At 42.7% G+C, this 20,538-nt stretch overlaps 1 protein-coding gene across 1 annotated transcript in view; it reads left to right on the forward strand.

Annotated features, from left to right (window-relative positions):
• Positions 1-20,538, forward strand: part of GLDN (gliomedin) — a 429,338-nt gene that overhangs the window by 241,189 nt on the left and 167,611 nt on the right. The window contains exon 5 of the mRNA XM_085644191.1: positions 9,947-10,102. Within this exon, the coding sequence (XP_085500317.1) occupies positions 9,947-10,102 (156 nt within the window). The remainder of the gene's footprint in view (positions 1-9,946; positions 10,103-20,538) is intronic.

Here is a 20,538-nt window from a genome sequence, read left to right on the forward strand (position 1 = left end):
AAAATATATAGTAAAATGAGAATGTCATCATCTAACAATATATAAACCCTGGATACGTTTCAGCAGTACTGTGATCATACTACTTGCTGCAAAGATCACACATCAGTGGGCCTGTAGTCTTACGTAGATCTCAAGGTTCTTCTCAGTTTACTCTGAATATATACACTTTTTACCCTGCAATGGAACAAAGAATAGTAAAAACATTAACTTTAGTGTCCCATATAGAGAAAAAAAAATTGGAGACCAAAACAGCTAACAAAAACTGCAGACAGTTTTAAGGAAAATCACTGTTAAATTTTAAACAGAAAATTCTTCAAACAATGTCTTGTTACCTTCAGAGCACTCTCAAATGTACATACAGTTCTTCATCTACGGTGTACCCACTCAGCTCCTTGCTGTGGAATGCCAAAATGTACTTAGATTCTAAGATTATAAATTTTTTCTCTCGATCATCACCTGTTTCATCCACCTTTATTCCGTCAATCACACTCTAAGTCAGGTCATTGATATCCCCATTATGATTAAAATGACAATGTCTAGCTATAGCATAACTAGTGTCATTGTTCTTTTCAGCCCCTAGGTGTTGTAATATTCTTTTGGACACCTGTAAGGTGGTACTGCCCACATGCACCTTGTCACATCTGCATCCCAGCATGTACACCACGTACTTACTTTTGCATGTATAATGTCTTTTTATTTGGTGTACCCTCTTGTTTATAACTATCTCCTAGTGGTTTTCTCCATTTTCACAGGCTTTGCATTTACTGCACCGGAAAAAAAACAGCCTGTGGTTTTAGCCATGTACTTTTGTCTACTCTTACATCACTGTGGACCAACTGGTCTCTGATAGAGTCTGTGCTCTAGTACGTTATTAGAGGTTTCTTAGGGATGTCTTGTCCTATGACTGGGACACTTCTCAAGAGGTGCCAATGCTTCTGTAGTACTGTCCTAAGAGTTTCATGCGCAGTGTTGTAAGTGGTAATGAAACGGTGTTTAATTTTGTTTTCTGTTCTGCGTTTGCTTTTGAATAGAAGAGTATTTTTTTCTATGCTATCTCCAGCTAAGGCCAGAGTACTTTTACTATAGCCACATTGCTGAAATATCTATGTCACTCGTTTGAAACCCTCCTCTGTATTGCATATTCTTCGGGCTCCCAAATATTCACCATATGGAATACCCCAGATCTGACTCGTGGGATGGAAGCTTTGGGCATGTAATATGCTGTTCCCTGCACTCGGTTTCCTAAAAAGGGGAGGTGATGATTTACTTGTCCCTCACTACAGTTATAACGTCAAGGAATTCAGCTGCAGTAGTACTAATCTGACTAGCGAACTTATGGTTCAAAATGTTCTCGTTTATTTTGGTTACAAAGTTCTCTGCACTTTTAATGTCACCTCGCCATATGACAAAAATATCGTCGATAAATCTGAGCCATGTTATTATCCTGCTGCTCTTAGGCACAAAACCATTGGTAGCGCATGAGAACCAACTAGTGCCGAGCCATTTAAAAGAAATAAAAACACCAAAAAACTGGGAATCAGAAGCGCAGAGTGGATTTACCAAATGCAACTACTGCAAGCCATGCAAAATTGGAATAAACAAAAGAAGTGTGATGGACAGAGAAGGTAAAACAATTCACATTAAGCAACACATCACATGTAAGACAACCCATGTGGTCTATGTGATAGAATGTAACTGGGGTCTCCAATATATGGGAAGCACAATATATATGCTAAAGAAAAGATTTCTAGAGCACATAAGCACGGTGTAAAACAAGGACACCAATTACGCTACAGCAAAACATCTGATGCAGTGACAGGATGCAGACTGGAAATCAATGATATTTTTGGGACTAGATATGATACCAAAGAATGAACGTGACAGAGACCGGACTAAATAAACGAAGATAATTGGAATCACAATATATAATCAGATTAAAGACAAAGACACTGACAGGCCTTAATAAAGATGAGGAACTTTTCATTCACCTATGAAAGATTAAGACATATCCATTTTGAAATAGAGATTAAATGTAGAGATAAAACTGTCATTAGAGAATTAATGAACTATGGTACTATACCTGTATGGCGGCATCATTGACACTACATCACTAATATACTATTAATAATTTGATCACCGGAGTATGGTTAACTATAGAAACCGGATCCTTATATTGTACATACAATTTGAGCACTCGCTGTATTAGAACTGAGTGCCTTAAAATTTACAAATATGCGTACATTCCAGTCGACCAATGATAAGGAATTACGTATGTGAATTGGTACTATACCAGGAATTCATGAGATGCTTAGTAACTTCATTTCATAAGTACGAATTGATGTTATGTTGATAAACCAACATTACTAATTAGATCATAGTAATGAACATCATATACAACATTATAGTAAAAAAACAAAGATACCCATTTATACACACAAAAATGGTTTAAAAACCCAATGTGATTTTGAAATGATATGTTGTTGAACTACAACTCCCACAATACCTCATTTTGGGCTAATGATGGGCATAGGTATATATATGGGAAATGAAGAAAGACTCACCGTGAAAAAGACTCTGTGAGGTCAAAACACCTTGGTGTACCAATGTTGTTCTATGAATAAAGAAGAACTTTACAGGATTATTTTGAGTGTGGTGTCATTGTGGATCCAACATATATATATATATATATATATATATATATATATATATATATATATATATATATATATTCACTTAAAAAACCATAGGTTTCACACATGTTCTAGTTAGCTGGACATTTCACTCGTGAAAAACCATTGAAATTCCCCCGTTATAGTTAGTGCAGGCAACTATAACTCACGCGACCGCAATCCTCTGCTGATGACGTCAGATATTACATCACTGTATTTAGACACTTATTTACCCATGTCTTCTTCCATTAATTTTTAGCTATACATATATTACAAATATTTTTTTTTCAGAAAGACACATATGTCATCAGTGATGTAATATCTGACGTCATCAGCAGAGGATTGCGGTCGCATGAGTTATAGTTGCCTGCACTAACTATAACGGGGGAATTTCAATGGTTTTTCACGAGTGAAATGTCCAGCTAACTATAACATGTGTGAAACCTATGGTTTTTTAAGTGAATTTGCAAGGTTTTTTAAATGCTAATTCCTAACTATAACGTGTGTGAAACCTATGGTTTTTTCAGTGAATTTGTACGTTTTTTTAAATGCTAAGTTATGTATTTATTTTATTTTTTTTAAGGTTTTTCACCGTGCGCGTACCGCGCACCGCACACCCCCGTTACGCGGTTCGGGGAATTTTTTCGTTTCTACCGTACGCGCACGCTACGCGCACTCCGCGATTTTTCGAAACAAAATTAAACAAAATTTTCACCCTTGGGGGTCCTTCTGGGACCCCCTGACAAAGGCTAGGGGGTCAGGAATTGTCCACCCTGCCCCCTTTTCACGTTCTCCACCTTTGTTTTTCACCCCCTCAGACTGCGAGAGACAAAATGGCGGCCGACACTTCCTGGTTTCGACCGATTCGAATGTTTACTAAGATCTAACAACCAATCAGAATCGCGCTCGCGCACGGCAGCGTGCGCATACGGTAAGTTTTACCGTACGCGCACGGTGTGCGCTTATAGATATATATATGCTTTTAAATGCTATTTTCTCAGGAAATACTGAACAGATTTACACCAGACCTGCAAAAGGCACATCCCTGACCTGAGGACTACCTCTCTGCCAAATTTCAAGTAATTCTGTTCAGCCGTTCGGGCTGTAGCTTGGACTAAAGGTCCTATGGAAAAATGCATGGTGAAAACGCGTTTTGGGACCCCCCCTTTTTCTCAGCCCCCGCTTGACAAATCCCCCCGAGACTTTCAGGGAAGGAGCGGAGCGGAGCGCCCCACCTATTTTGAAAATTTCGCGAGGATTCGTCAATCGGCGCCAAAGTTATTCCAAATAGAATGTTGCGGATTTCCTATGGTAACACGATCCTAACTATAACTATAACTATCTACTGGAGACCGCCAGTAGATAATATATATATATACACACACACATATATATATACATACATATATACACATATATACATGTATATATATATATATATTATGCATTTTTTGACTTGCGTATAACTATGGTGTCGTTTGACTAATCTTCATGAGTTCTGTGTGTCATGGCAAGTATGGGGGTGATCTGTGCAGTGGGGACTGAGAATTAGGGGTGCAAAATAAGGGTGCATTTGTAATGTTAATTTCCATTGGAACGCGTTGTTGAACCTACCGCCCGAACTGCTGGACGGAATTACTCCAAATTTGCCAGAAAGGTAGATGATGTTACACAGATTGCTTTTGTGTTATTTGGTGCAAATCCGTTCAGTAGTTGTCAAAGTTTTAGTTGAAAATTATGGTGATATCTCTGGTCACAAAGCTTTTGCGAGAAAAGACGAGCTCTTGCAGGAATTTGCACAGCTCTGATTGGCTGCCAACACTTCAATCAGGAAAATAAAGAAAAGGGGGCAGGGTAGGAATACCCTGACTCCTATGCCATGGACCCCGCCATGGCATAAAAGCATTTATTGCTGCAAAATCGTTATACTCGCAAATTTGCGGCAACATTAAAAAAAAAAACGGCGCATGCTTTTAAATAACCCCTGAGTGATCCAGGTCCCAGGGGCATATAATAAATATAGGATGGCGGCCGCACAGGCCCCCCTCCGAGGGCTTGTCAAAGTCCCGGGGACGGCCACCTTCTCGGGGCACTTTTAATTATGTATGGGGCAGGTGCACTGGGCCCGCCCGTAGCCCCGGGGCCTGCCACCTCACGGGTCAAATTACAATAATATGGGGAGGCCTCGCAGACCCCCCCTTCCCCGGGGACCCCTACCTCCACGGGGCAAAGATATTCATAATGATGCAGGGGTCCTGCATGGCCCCCCACAGCCTCGTGGCCTGCCACCTCTCCGGGACTATTTCATTAAATGAATGCAGGGGAGGGCGGCGCAACTCTCTAAAATTACATACGGGGGCCGCATGGCCTCAGAATCCAACACTGCCTCGGGGCTTAATTGCATTGGAGGGATGCCGCGCGGTCCCCCTCATGGAGCCCTAGATGGCCCTGGGGACCGCCACATCCCCAGGCCTGGCTCCAGCAATGTCCTGGGGTGCCCAGCCCCGGTACTTTGCAGTTTGCTATTGATTGGCAGGAGCACCGCTCCTGCCAAGCAATAGCAAACTAAGCTCTGCTTTCAGCAAGCAAGAGCAGAAAATACTCTTGCTTGCTGAAAGCAGAGCATGTCTGTTTCCCTGCCCGCTATCAAGCAAGCAGGGAAACCGCCACATTGGTTTGTGATCCAGGGAGCTGTATATTAGCAGCTCCCTGGGTCTCAAGGCAATGCCAGCTCCCGAGTGCCAGAAGGCGCGTTTGCAGAGTGGTAGAGAAAGGGAGCATTGCCTCTGCCAAGCAGAGGAAACTGGAGGGCTGGTTTGCCCCCAATGACCCTCAAGAGCCAATGGTATTTCATCCCCCCAGTAGCTTGCCAGGAGGCGTGTTTGCGGAGTGGTGGAGAAATGGGATATGGCCTCCGACAACACCTCAGCAATCCTGCTGTGTGGAACTTTTATGTTTTTTAAGTAGTAATGGCATTTGCAGAGTGGTGGAGAAAGGAGGCATGGCCACCAAAAACCTCTCAGCCAGCCCACTGTGTTTGACTTACTGGAAATAACAGGAGGGGTTGTTGGCACCCAAGGACCCTCAATAGCCAAGGGGACCTCATCCCCCTACTAGTTCTGCACCAGGAGGCTTGTGTGCAGAATGGTGCAGAAAGGGGGCTTGGCCTCCGATAACATCTCAGCAATCCTGCTGTGTGGGACTTACTGGAGGGAGCAGGAAGAGTAGTTGGCCCCTAAGGGTGTCACAGCGAGCCAACTGCCCCTCCTGTTACCTAAAGTAAGTCCCACACAGAAAGATTGCTAAGAGGTCTTCGGAGGCCACACCCCCTTTCTCCACCACTCTGCAAAGGTGTCTCTTGGTGCACTACTGGTTGGGAAATGAAGTCCACTTTACTCCTGATGGACCCTGTGGGCCAAGAAGCCCTCCTGCTATGTCCTCTAAGTCCTACATCGCGGGATTTATGAGAGCGGGTCAGAAGCCCAGCTCCCTTTCTCCACCACTATGCAAATGCCATTACTACTTAAAAACATAGAAATTCACTGAAAAAAACAAAGGTTACATGGACGTGATTGTTAGAAATTGGCATTTAAACATCTTTGAAATTCACTGAAAAAAACAAAGGTTACAGGGGCCTGTTAGATATAAAATGGAATATTAAAAAAACGTTGAAATTCTCTGAAAATAAACAGTTTACAGGGACATTATAGTTAGTCTCAGGTTCCACTTGTATAAAACCAGTGAAATTCAGCAGTTATAGTTAGCTGAGCTTACAATAACTCGTGCCCTCACTGCACTGCTTATGACCTCACATATTACCTCACTGATGACATGGTCAGTGACATCACTGATGACATCACTGGGAGCTCAACTGGAGTGGTCTATTTAGTGGCTGTTGGAAGTGACTTCTTCCAGCACTTTTCTACCTGTTACTGTTTAGTAAGTACACTCCTTATCTTTAAAGACAGGCAAAGCCATTCTTGTGTGGAGCCTTTTGAGTGCAGCAGGTGCAGTCCTTCTGAGTGCAGTTCTCAATTGTGCAGTCAAAGGGTCTAGATAGCAGACCTTCTCCAGATGTTTCAGGCAGGGCTTTGAGGTGCTCCTGCAGATATCCCATATGTATTCCCTATTCTGGGCTGGCAAGAGGGGTGGACACCCCAACCAATGGGGTTCAAGTTGCCACCCTCTGCCATGACAACTTCCTGGAAAGTGTGGCATATTTTTGTCCCAGAATGCACATTTTTCCAAAAAAGAAAATTGAGAACATTTCTCCCTGGGGTGCAGGTCTGGCTAACCCAACCCACAGGTGAGACTAACTTTTCCCTACACTACCCTTCCAGCCCCTCTCTTAATCTAATTAGAAGGGCTCCCATCTGGCTGGGGATAAAGGAAGTTGGGGCTGTTCTGGATCCTGTGACATTTGTGTTCTACCTTTGACGTTCAGTATATCTCCCCAGCCCCTTCATGTCCCTGACTTCGACAGGAAGCACATCTCCTCACACTTATTGGCTGAATTGTTCATCCCCAGGCCTCATCACACCTACTCAGGAAGTAGCTTGGCGCAGGCTGTTAGAGGCTGGCCAATTAGAAGAGGCTGCTACAGGGTCATTTTAGGTAATGTCAGAAAAGTAAGTTCTAAAATTACTTTCCTGTAACAGTTCTAATAGCCCCAACATTGGCAAGTTGTTGGATTTATTGTAACTATTATTTTGATACTTTGACATATGTTGCCAGCAAACTCCTATCAAAAGTTAGACTTTACTAAGTTTTAATAAAACCTTTCTATGTTAGCCTATCGAGCTAACATCACCACAGTGGGGAAAAATGACTGGCTGTTTTTTCCTCGCTAGGGCATATAAAACATATTTTATAATGTCCCTGCTTTTTATAACAAGGCACCCTAACCATGGGGCACCTAAGGCAGACCTTAGGGGTGACTTATATGTAATAAAAAGGTATGTTTGGACTTTGGAAGACCATAAAACTCCAACGTTGAATTTGGACACAGTTTTATTTTAAAAACAGCCTGCAAGGCAGGCCTGGCATATAAGATGATACCAGACACCACAGCAATGCACCCTTAATGCCATTAAGTCCACTGGGGTCTCTAAACCTACACGCTCTACCATATACTAGGGACTTACAGGTAGATTGTCTTAGCCAATTGTAATTACACCAATTACCATATACCTTCTAAGGACGGAGCACTGGCTCTGGTTAGCAGAGCCCAGGGCACATTCAGAGTCAGTAACCACCAGTATCAGTCAAAAAATGGGAGTGATCAGGGATTAAAAAAAGGATGAATTCCCTACAATTAGGAAATAACATTGAAACTGTGTTTCTCACATATTCCTTACAGGATAAGGATAAAGATTTCAATCACATCTAGCTTTTGGGCTTTACTTGAATATGAGAGCGCACTAACCCCGATATGTAGTATGCCTTTTTTTTAAATATATATTAGCTCCCTGCTCTGAGGGTTTACAAGGCACACTTTAGAAGGAACTTATGATTATATAAGAAAGGTTTTTCTACATGGCAAAGGCACCATGTGTCACAGCAGTGCATGTAAATTGCAACTCGCTCTAGCTAGGAAGTGTAACAAAGTATATCTCGGGGGGAATGGGGGGTTCTGCAAACAGTGTGAAGAATAATGGCATGAACGAGAGTATTGACGAATGTTAGACTGTTTGTAAGATGTCAGGACAAAGCAGTGAGGGTCAGGTACCGATGCCCACAAACCGACACACAGTGGTTGTTACACTCACAACTTGCAAACGTTCAATGCAACTGATATTTAAAAAGCACACAAGCAAGTATGCAATCAGGTATGAATGGACAGCAAGTGGGATAACAGGTATATGGATGTAGGCTTCATGCAAACTTAAGCCTGATTTAGACTCTGGTGGATGGCCCTGAGGTCTTCCGAGTAGCGGAGGTCATCTTCCTTGCCAACCCACCCAGACCGCCGACTCCAAATTAAGAGATCAGTAACAGTTGAAGGCAATGAAAGTTTTGTACACAGCAGCTGTCTTTTAGGTGGCAGTGCACCAAACTTTTTTTATCTTTTGGAAACAAACTCCCAAAGTGTTGAAAAACAAAAATACTAATGGCTCCCACACACAGGTAGTCTTTATTTTTTATATTATATCCTTTCAGTACCTGCAACAAAAAAATGACATAAGACCACCCTCTCTAAAAACGGCGGGTGGTCTGATGCCATTAATCCAAGTACCCTACTTTGTTGGATCTTCAGAGAAAGTTTTACACTGGTGAAGCCACCAAAGTACTGCCACTGGGAAAGAAATGGCCACTTCAACTCAAAAAAGAAAGGCTGAACTGAGCATGTGGAGAACACAGTACTTTGTCATATTTTTGACAGAGTACCATGTCTGCCTAACTACATTAGGACTTAATCTTTAGAATCTTGCTTACAAAATCACCTTTGAGGTACAAATAACATTCAACGTTTGGTCGCTGTCTGCCTGAGGAAAGTTTCATTCTTCATGCATCCAAGTGCACATGAGCACAATACTTGAATCATCCATCCTGAGAAGTAGCCTCTGGCAGGTATCTGCAGATGATTTGCAGATAAGTTGATTCAGATTGATTCGGAGGACCCTCAACCCTCAATCCATCCAATAATTCAATTTTGGGTACAAACTCCCATTTGCACCCAAACAGTGTTCCTTTGCATCTCAAATTGATAGTGTTTTACTAGCTCGATGTTGCAGCAAAAAGCGCACATGCTCTCCCTTGAATGGAGAATTACATCCACTATTGGTATATTATTGTCAATGTTGTCAAACTCGTAATTGGGTCTAAATTGCTCTTCTGCTAACTTACACATTGCTACTCTATCATAAATGATTAGGTGTGCATTTTGTGTCTACAAAATGCAGATCAATTGTGATAGAACTGTCAGAGTTTCTGGAATGGATCAATTAATATTTTACCTTAGCAACCTAACAATATTCTTGATTTTCTTTAAAAATCAAGATTTTCACAGTTTCAAGTACAACTTTGTAATTTTGAATCTGGATGTTGATACTCATTTTGGAATGGATTGCAATAAATCCTGTAATCTGATATTATAGTGACGATGTGAGTAAAAATAAAACCTATTTCAGGCTTTCCGCAGTATTCTGAGGTTTCAATTGCATTAGGTGAAATAGCACACCAAGGGAGAGCTAAATAAATATTTCTTTTAAATGTGCACACACGCTATTTTATTCATGGACAGAAGGTATTTACACGCTTTGCCTATTAAATTCTAGGTGAACCTGGGTTAAAAGGTGATATGGGGCCAAAAGGGGAGAAAGGAGATGCTGGTGATTTTGGCCCTGCTGGAACAGAAGGAAAACAAGGTGAAAAAGGCGAGCGTGGAGAAAAGGGTGATAAAGGTGATGGGCACAATGAAGTCATACTCGAAGGTAAGAAGGTCACTAATATGTCACTTCCTTGTAGATCAATTCACTTTTGATATTTTAAGTGTCATCAGTAATTGTTATTCATATGTTTGTGTTTTTATTTAGGATCTTTTTATAGTACACGGATAGGAGAAAAAGAAATTTTTAGAGCAAAGGGAAGCCCCACTGGTTATACTGGGGCCTTATTACAGATCGTATCTCGGGGCGCTACGGGCATATGTGCCTGCTTTGTATACCCCCGGGGCACATTGGTATTACACAAGGGGCCGCTGAGGCTTGTGTAGCCTTTTATGTAATACTGATAGCGCTGGAGCCTATATAGAGATAGCACTTTCTCAGGAGGGCATTCTCTCATTTCCATGGGAACCCCTTGCTTCTGCAACCGTGCTGTATAATAGAGATGCAGGCGCAGCGGCAAAGAAGCTGTCAGGAGGCACACTAACAGTGCGCAACATAAAAGGTGGCACACGGTCAGTGCACTCCCAGATGGCAGGCTTCTGACGGGGAAAGGGAGTCCTATGGACCCCCGACATCCCCTTGACAGTAGGTGTAGTCACTCTCTGCACCCACCAGCAAGGGGATCTCAAATCCCTCTTTAAAGGGCAGGCAGTTTGCCACCTGCAAAGAGAAAAACTGAGATTTTAAACAGCTGCTCCATATGTCTCTTAAATGCCCTGCCCTCGGGGCTGCACAAGTACACTGCTGCCCCGAGGGCTGCACATTCTACATGATAGGGTGCACTTTTCCTGTTGGACCCGGCGTATCTCCCTAATGGTGCGCCGTGCAGCAAACAGGAAAAGTGCACCTTCACTGTAATAGGGACCCTGGTGCACTTAAGCCTCACTAGAGTTTTCTATTTTGAACCACCTAGTTCTAGGTTCTCTACTGTGAGAGAGCCTCACTTATTGAATCTCTCTTACGGTAACCTTCTGTAAAATGACTTTGAGTGCTAACTGCCAGCAACCACCTTTCAAAATAAGTCCGCTACTGCACAGCTGATCTAAAAGCCTGTGTGCTGGTTACACATGAACACTTGTGCATACATGTGCAGGCTGAATGAGTGGAACTGCTGTTACAGCCCAGTATCTACACACATTTATCCTGTCACACATGGAACCTTGGATACATTGCTTATGGTCTGTGAATGTCTTTTCATTTAATTGAACATCCAAAAATAAATATCCTTATTTCCCTTTTAACTTTAGTGTGTCTAAAGTAGGCCTGGGCAGAGTTCGAGGAGTGCAAAAAGAACTATTGATGGATAGAATGCAGAACAATGTCATACATTCACCCCAGTACAGAGATCTGGGCCTAAATCCATCGTTTTTTTGCTCAGCATGCCATTCCAGTTTGGACCTAGCCATATGCAAATCAGTCTTGACCCTGTGCCCAATGGGTACAGTCCAGCCCGAACTGCCAGGCCAGGTCCTCCCTGGACTGGAAACAAGCATCCTAGGACCGGTTTCGGGGTTTCACCCCTCTTCAGCCAGGATAGCTTGATTCCAGTAGCATGGAGAGCAAGGGACTCACGTCTGAGCATACCCGTCCCAGTCGGGGTGACAAATGCAAAAAGAACTATTGATGGGCAGAATGCAGAGCAATGTCATACATTCACCCCAGTACAGAGATCTGGGCCTAAATCCATCGTTTGTTTGCTCACCATGCTATTCCAGTTTGGACCTAGCCATATGCAAATCAGTCTTGATCCTGTGCCCAATGGGTACAGTCCAGCCCGAACTGCCAGGCCAGGTCCTCCCTGGACTGGAAACAAGCATCCTAGGACCAGTTTCGGGGTTTCACCCCTCTTCAGCCAGGATAGCTTGATTCCAGTAGCATGGAGAGCACGGGACTCACGTCTGAGCATACCCGTCCCACTCGGGGTGACAAATGCAAAAAGAACTATTGATGGACAGAATGCAGAACAATGTCATACATCACCCCAGTACAGAGATCTGGACCTAAATCCATAGTTTTTTTGCTCGCCATTCCAGTTTGGACCCAGCCATATGGAAAGGAGTCTTGACCCTGTGCCCATTGGGTACAGTCCAGCCCGAACTGCCAGGCCAGGTCCTCCCTGGACTGGAAACAAGCATCCTAGGACCAGTTTCGGGGTTTCACCCCTCTTCAGCCAGGATAGCTTGATTCCAGTGGCGTGGAGAGGACAGGACTCACGTCTGAGCATACCAGTCCCACTCAGGGTGACAAATGCAAAAAGAACTGTTGATGGACAGAATGCAGAACAATGTCATACATTCACCCCAGTACAGAGATCTGGGCCTAAATCCATCGTTTTTTTGCTCACCATGCCATTCCATCATCATCAGTCTTTATTCGATTTTAAAAGATCACAAAAGACACAAACATAAAACATAACATCTAGTGCCCAATAGAATTATTAAAATCCATCAATAAATAGATAAAAAGGTTTAAAAAAACATCAAACAAGTCGAATAGACTGGAAAGTTAAAATTGCATAATTAAAAAACAGCTAAATCAATTACAAGATATAGAAATATCTATTAATAAGGCTCATGTCGTGATACAAGAGGAGAAACCCAAGTCCCATTATTTGTATGTTTTGATGAGAGTACTTCAGATGTTTATTTAGAGGCTTTTTTCCTTAAAATCCACGCCCAACCCAAAAATTTGGCTAATGCTATAGAAATGATTGGTAAAGTGCTTGTGCTTAAGATTCTTAGTGCAGCGGCACTGCTCCTAGTGCCTAAAGTCTTGCACATAGGAGTCAACCAGACTCGTCTTGGGGTAGCAAATACGGGGCAAACAAACAGAAAGTGGGCAGTTAATTCTGCTGATGACCCACAAGCGGGACACATTTCCTCGCGTGCACTAGACCATCTTCCTGTGAAAGACCTGAGTGGCAAAGAACCAGTTCTAAACTGAAAATAAAGTTTCCTATCGCCAGGTTTAGTAACCAAGTCCCAGTACGGTTCTAGAGCGGGTATAACTTTTGCCTCCAGATAACAACCAGTCATCCCCGAGGAATTTGCTCTGCTCCATACATGATATTCAACTCTTTCCCAATATATCATTTTCAGAGATCTCTTTGAAGGGAACAGAGCAGCCACTGGATCACTCCACAGCCCCTCCATACCCAGATCATGCCATTCCAGTTTGGACCCAGCCATATGCAAATCAGTCTTGACCCTGTGCCCAGGAGTTCGAGGAGTTCCACGTCAAACTCCACCATGCTATGCAGAGCTCCACAAGCGGCCGAGTGCATTTGGTCACGCCGTTCACGTTGATTTTCAGCGCCGGATGCTACTTTTTTTCTGCTGCTATAGTAGATTTTTTACTCCGCCGGCAGCTTTCTCAACGTGAACAGAAGGTTTCTCAACGTGAGCTGTCGTAGCCATCCGCGACCACCCGCGTTGAGAAATCTCACCGGCAGGGTAGGAAAAAACTAAGCTATGCAGAGCTATATGGAGCTATGCGTGCTCCGCGTGCCCTGCCCAGGCCTTGTCTATAGTCCATTGTTGTGAGTCTGTAATGCTTCATGCAAAGTCTGTAGTGCTTTACTGTATTCATACTGTGAGTGAAAAGTACACCAAAATATTAACTTTGCATTGGCTTAACATAGAGGAATGATAAAAGTCTCTTCTTCTAAGTTAGTGAAGGTTCATAGGGTAATTCCACTATAAGGGTTAGGGCTTTCTGGTGTGCTGACTGATAAAGGTGCCTAAAGTACAGAGGGTTGAGGATACATTTAGGCCCTGATTATAATTTGAGTAGAGCTGAAGGATATTCTGCTCCTTCTGATCACAACTGACCCAGTGTACCCACACCTGTTTTTCGGCATGCAGGAATACTGGACTCAATTTTACCAGCCCAGTTAAAGAGGTATAATCCATTGACATCCGGTCAACTAGAACAACATTTTTGCCATCACTGTTTTGACATAATCTTTGTTAAGCATCTGCAAGTTATTAATGATGAGATATAGGATTTCACATCAAATTTAATGGTGGGCAATCTTATTTCAGCGGTACTACAGTAAAATGGATTTTATCTAGTCTTTGGTAAGCCCAAAGTTTTGTCACTCCCGCCCTCATAGGGAATATGTTTAAACCATACCAATTCAAAGTGGTGCTATTGTTCTCTTTGGCGTATTTATTCTTTAATGGTAAAAGAAAACATGATACTGAAGACTTACTTCAAGGACGTTTTGCTAAATGGGTCAATTTTGCCATCCTTTTCAACTGCTGTGCCACCTTTTTATGTACCAAAGAAAGATAAAGATCATTGACCATGAATGCATCATGGAGGTTTAAATCAGATTACAACCAATCTCCTCAACCTCACATTAAGGACTTCTTGTAGTGAATTCAAGAAGCATGAGCCTTCACTAAACTGAATTTGTGAGGTTGTTCTGATCTTTTATATATAGGGGAAATAGTTGAGTTAAAAACTGCCTTCCAAATTCCATTTGGGCATTTTTGTCTTGTGGAATGCCATTTGGGTTTACCATGCCCCTGCCATTTGTCCGCGTTTTATGTTTTCATTATTTTATGATGTTTTGAATCAGTTTGTATTGCTTTATTTAAATGATATCCTGTGTTTTTTAAGGCTCTTGTATAGCATCAAGAACAGAGCTTAGTCCTTGAAAGAGAACTTTTAGCCTTTAAGATAGATTTTGTTGATTAGAAACATAAACCATCAATTCAGCCATGGATATCCAATATAATGATTCATTCCCAATGTCTTGATGTACTTCTGGCAAACTTTCATGTCGTTAAAATTAGACATGTCTCACTTTTTGGTACTGTTTACTTGTATTTTTTTCAATAAGTATGGAGCGCATATGTTAATTCCTTATTTAGTACGGTAGTGTAGAACTCTACCAATATGACTTTGTCTTTTAATCATTCTGAAAAAATTATGAATTCCCAACATTTACAACTTTTATTTTTACTTCAATTTATTCATGACTCACACCATTTATTTTTGTGCCACTGAGGATATTGAATCTTTTAGTTTAGTTTCTTCCTTTCAGCTCATTTAGTTTGGACTCATGGAGTGGAATTGTCCATACAAATAAGTGGGTTACTCCTCATTTATTGGTTTTTGAGGCTGTTTGAAAGATGGCTGTTAGGTTCTTAAGAGGATTTAGAATTTCATAATCAACCTGGTAAGATCGAGGAGACCAAGATATTAGTAACCATCGCTGCCCATGTTCTTCACCCCCCACCCTCTTTCCTCTTGGTGGAGCGTTCTAGCTGCTGCTGGAGGACACACCCCTCACACAATGGTGTGGTGCTTTATTTAAATGGCACTTATGTTCTTCACGGCATAATTGAAAACCTCAATTTGGGTTGTTTATTGGCTAATGTGATGATGTTGGGTGTTGAAATGGAGCTTTGCAATGGTGGTCGAGGGCAAGAGAAGGTCAGGTATTGTGAACTGTCACTGTTGGGCACAAAGAGTCGGTTGCCGCTGGAGTTTCGGATTGGTGGTCAATGCAGAATTTTGTCATTGAAGCAGACTCAAAGAGCAGGTCATCACTGGAGATTAGTGTCGGTGGGCCTCACGGATGGTCATTGGGTGGTGCAATTAGTGTGTTCACAGTAGCCTTACGAGCCCAAAAACCTCTGGTAGCTTCAACTTGTAGGCTAGGAACAGGAGAAACTGCTCTCCGATGCCAGCCTAGTGTTCAGGACCTGGAGGAGCATCTCTTGGGGATCAGGATTCACTCCAGCAGCAGCCATCCAGCAGCAGCCAGCAGAAAGACTCAGGCGGGTCTAGGTCTAGACTCAGTCTAGCTGGTCAGCTGGGAAGTTGCAGGAGAGGCTTATGAAAGCTTGTTGTGTCCCTGTAACTGAAACAGAAGGCCTTTGGGGTCCTAACTGGGGAACCTGGGACCAAGGCAATCAGGTCTAGTCTTTCTTCTTCAGCCAGCGGAGCAGTTCTTCTTCTGACTCCTCAACAGGTCCAGAAGTGTTCTGATGAGAAGTTCTGAAGATGCCACTTTTATCCCCAGTACCAGCTGTGTTTGGAGTGGACCCTTTGTCTGACCTAACTCCTTCCCTGAGTGGGTTTGGTCCAAACTGTCTATTGTAACAAAGGGCAAGCAGGCAGCCCTAGGTGTGAGCTAAATTTGTTAATGGCAGGCTAGGCAGCACATAGAGGTCAGGAAGGGAGTGGCCTAAAGTTCTGGGGCTACCCTTTGATGCTCAGGAGGGGCTGAGCACAAGTTCCCAGAATATCCTGCTCAGGAGAGGAACACCCTGCAAAATAGCCAAGGTCCTTTTGTGTCCATGTCTGGAAGGAATACACACAACACCACAGAAGAGCCATTACACTGGCAGAAAGGCACATTTGTTTTATGCAGAAAAGGAATAGTCTAAAAGTGTCATTTTCAGAAGAGTAACTTAAAATCTGACTTTCCATTAAAGAGGATTTTAAATTAAAATTCAAAAGCTTGCAAGAAGCATTTGTCTATCCGTTCCCAAACTGAACTTATCACTTATTAATGCATCCTTTCCTAGAGGTGATTAGGGTCTAACTTAGGGGTGGAGGAAGAGTTAGGCCTTGGTTATTTTGCGAGGTCGAAATGGCAGTATAAACTGTATTGCATGATGCAGTGGCAGGCCTGAGACATGTTTTACGGTGCTACTTCAATCGGTGGTACAAGCAGTTCTACAGCCCACTACTAACCATTAATTTCAGGCCCTGGGTACATGAGGCACCATTTACTAGAGACTTATAAGTAAATTAAATTACCAATCAGGTGTATGCCAATCGTACCATGTTTAAAGAAGAGAGCAAACACACTTTACCACTGATAATCAGGAGTAAAGAGCATAGAGTCCTAAAAGCCAACAAAAAACAGGTTCAGCGAATGAAGGCAAACATCTGGCCTGGCAGACAGTGGCGGCTAGTGACATTTGAAAGTGGCGAGACACTGATTTAGTGTTTTTCCCAGGCCTTTTTGGTATTTACTAGGTGACTCAGACAACATGTGTTCCGTGTTTTCTCCACATTTGATGAAGGGTCATAAGGGGAGGCTGAGTATATTTGATCCATAGGTATGTGAAAGACAACAATTTCATGCCAGAAGAAAATATTCGATTAGCTCAGTGCACACGGTAATGGGATGTTTATCAAGTAGCATTGCATAGCACACAGGGCACGCAGCTTTTCACAACAATAACCACTCTGATTTGTGTACCAGATAGCATCCTTCCTTGTCTTTGTTTGTAATCCGAGTATGATAGTAGCTTTGTGTAATCCGCCGTCTGCTGCAAAGTTCTGTGCACAACCTGCAGATCAGACGTATCAGCCCTAGTGTGATAGCTCAGCAGGTAAGGCCCCTACAGATGTGGGTAACTGCAGGACGCACGTTCCAGGCCCTACCAGGAAATTCAATTTTATAGCCCCCTGAGGCCTTTCATCTAGTGCACTGGCCTCTATCCTGCTGATATATTTATCTGGGTTAATTCATTTGCAGCAGAGACTTGTATTTGAGTAATTATCAATGGTAGAGCTGGTGTAGTGGCACCAGAGCCTAGAAGTGTTACTTCTGATTATGCTTGCATTTTGCGATCTAGCCATGAGCCTCTAGGACCTGTTTTCCATGCATGAATGTGGGTTAATCTCACCCTTGCTATCTGAATTTTGTTGCTTATGGGACTTGCATGCTATACTTTGAAACAGAGGCGTAGCTAGAGCTTGTGGCGCCCGGGGCTATCCCTCGGTTTTCCGCCCCTGGGGGGGGAGGGGTGCTGTGGAAAAAGGACGGCGACCACTTGAAAGAGGTCCGAGAGACACATAGTATCACCACTAATAGTTACCTCGGTCATGCAACTTACATGCACATACATGACACAGTCCAAGGCTACACAGTTGAATACACTGGTGACTGGCAGTACAAAAGAGAACACACAGACTGCATGATCTATCTGGGGACCAGAAAAACCACATGTGACATCCATCAGAGAGCTGCGTGAACGATTACCTGGTAAGCCCCTCAGCACAATGCAAACATTGGGATCCATCATCTACAGCTGACATTAAATGACCAAACATCATGGTCCCCCCATTAAAGCAGTGGGGACGTGCACAAACGTGATGTGCTCTGGGGACCCAAAACCAACTTAACAGTGTCAAAGCCTGTGATTCTTTATCTTTCGAAAACAGAAAATTAATTATTCACAGGGAATGACTCACTGTCGCAGCACAAAGGGGTAATTCAGCTCCACCTTGCCAACACAGACCAGATACAAAGCCCGCTCTGGTGGCCCAAAGGCAACAATCAGGGGTCGTGCCCTGTAATTACTTCTAAGCAGCAGCAACCAACTCCCTGTGAATGAAAAGACGGGTGCTGTTGGGACCCAAAGACAGCTTGTAATAGTGCATCTCTCCTTCAGAGCAGCCTCAGCACACACTTAGTGCACAGCCTGCCCGGTGGCCCAAAGCTAAAATACAGGGAGGGGCAACACATTATCATCACAATCCTTAAACACAGCTGTAGGGGCCATGGGAACATGTTCAACCCTATCCAAGGCCCGGGACAAACTGTTCCGGTGCTGCGGCACTCCTTGAATAATCAGAAGAAACAAGAAACATTACATTTTTCTGCGATTTTGTTTTCACATTACTTTCATGGTAACCAACAGTGTTAAGAGTCCGCAAAAACAGTAGAATCATAATAATGTGTCTGGTACGGAATGGCTAGGCTTGCACACTGCCAGGTGGGGGTCACATTCAGCCCCTGGTGTGTGAGGGGAGTGGTGGGGCCATCGACCGTTTAACATCGGAGGATTAGGACAGTCAATCAGATCTTTATCGATAACCTGTCGTTCAGTGCCAAAGACCGCTTTGGCCTCTTCCCAGATGAGAGTTCTGGGGTCCCGCATGCCCACTTCAATCAGATCTTTATCGATAACCTGTCGTTCAGTGCCAAAGACCGCTTTGGCCTCTTCCCAGATGAGAGTTCTGGGGTCCCGCATGCCCACCTCAGAATCTGTACCTCACATGGTGGGAGGGCCCCCTGCACAAGAAGGGTGAGTGGGGGAGGGAGACAGACATAAATTCATTATAGTAAATTCACTGAAAAAAACACTCAGGTTAATATGACATTATTGTTAGGTCTTGTAATAATATAAAAACTATTGTTTTAGCTTGCCGCCCCTCTTAATACACACCAAAAATACAAAACAAATTCAAAATGATGTATAGGAAAGTAAATGAAAACACTATGTTTATTTTTCAAGTAAAACCTAAATCCAACATTCTAAAATGTTATTTTTCTTGCTTTTCTATTAGCAAAATCAAAAGTCTACTTCATCACTCAGTTGCTGTTCTATAGACAGTATGGCAAGATTTCTTAAACGTAAGGCACTCATTGTAGATCTTAGGTAATTCTTAATCAATTTCAATTTTGAAAAACTCCTCTCACAACCAGCTACACTTACAGCAATTGTGAGGAAAGTTTGCAGTAGTATTACAATATTTGGAACTGAGTTCTCAAGACTGTATTTTAGAATAAACTGCAAAAGTTCAAGGGGACTGTCTTTCCATGTCTCTGTTTCGTGTTGCGTAGCAGCAACAGAAATAGAACTCTGAAGTCTTTTTCTCTCAACGAGGAACTCTTCCTTATTAATGTCATCATGATAATGATTTAGTTGACATTAATATTTATCATTCAAAAGATTCGATGGAGTAAGGAAGGCATATTTTTCAGCAAGAACATGAAGTTGTTGAAATCTTGTGGTGATTTCTTGGATCACTCTGTCCAGTGAAGAAAACATTTCTCTCCTCAACTCAGTTTCGTATGACAATTCAGCATCTCTCGATTCTTCACCTGCCATTAGTTTCTTCTTTCTACACTGACGATCCATGACTTTCCCAAGATCATCACAAATTTCTTTGGCGTAAGCTACTGAATTGTTAACTAATTCACACCTATTTTCAGTTAAACGTTTCAGTTAAAAATGCTTTTAAAGCATTGTGTTTTATGTCACATTGTTGTATATTCAATCCTTTGGTTTGGAGGTAGACCTGAGTGTCGTTAATTTCTACAAGGACGGATTCCCACGGGCCAAGAAAGCACAGGGAGGAAAAAGATTGTAAAGCAACAAGCAGCACACCAGCATCTGACCTGGTAACTCTATTTTCTTCTTCACCAGTTAAACGTTCTACAGCATTTAAGATTTTTGAGTAATTCTTTTTTACAACACTCACAGCATCTCCCCGTGCACTCCACCGAGTTTCTATTACACGCTTGACACTTTGACCAGTGACTGAAGTTAGAATATCCCAGCGATGGGTCGAGGAAGAAAAAACCGCGAACAAACGCTCCACAGTTCCAAAAAAGGTAACAGAATTCACAGCAACAGAAGCTGCATGTAAGCCAGCCAAATTCAGCGAGTGATTTGTACAGGTGACAAATTCTGCTTTTTTTCCATTAATTTCCCTGATGC

This window comes from Triturus cristatus, chromosome 3_1 (genome assembly GCF_964204655.1).
Source record: "Triturus cristatus chromosome 3_1, aTriCri1.1, whole genome shotgun sequence".
Classification (NCBI taxonomy): domain Eukaryota; kingdom Metazoa; phylum Chordata; class Amphibia; order Caudata; family Salamandridae; genus Triturus; species Triturus cristatus.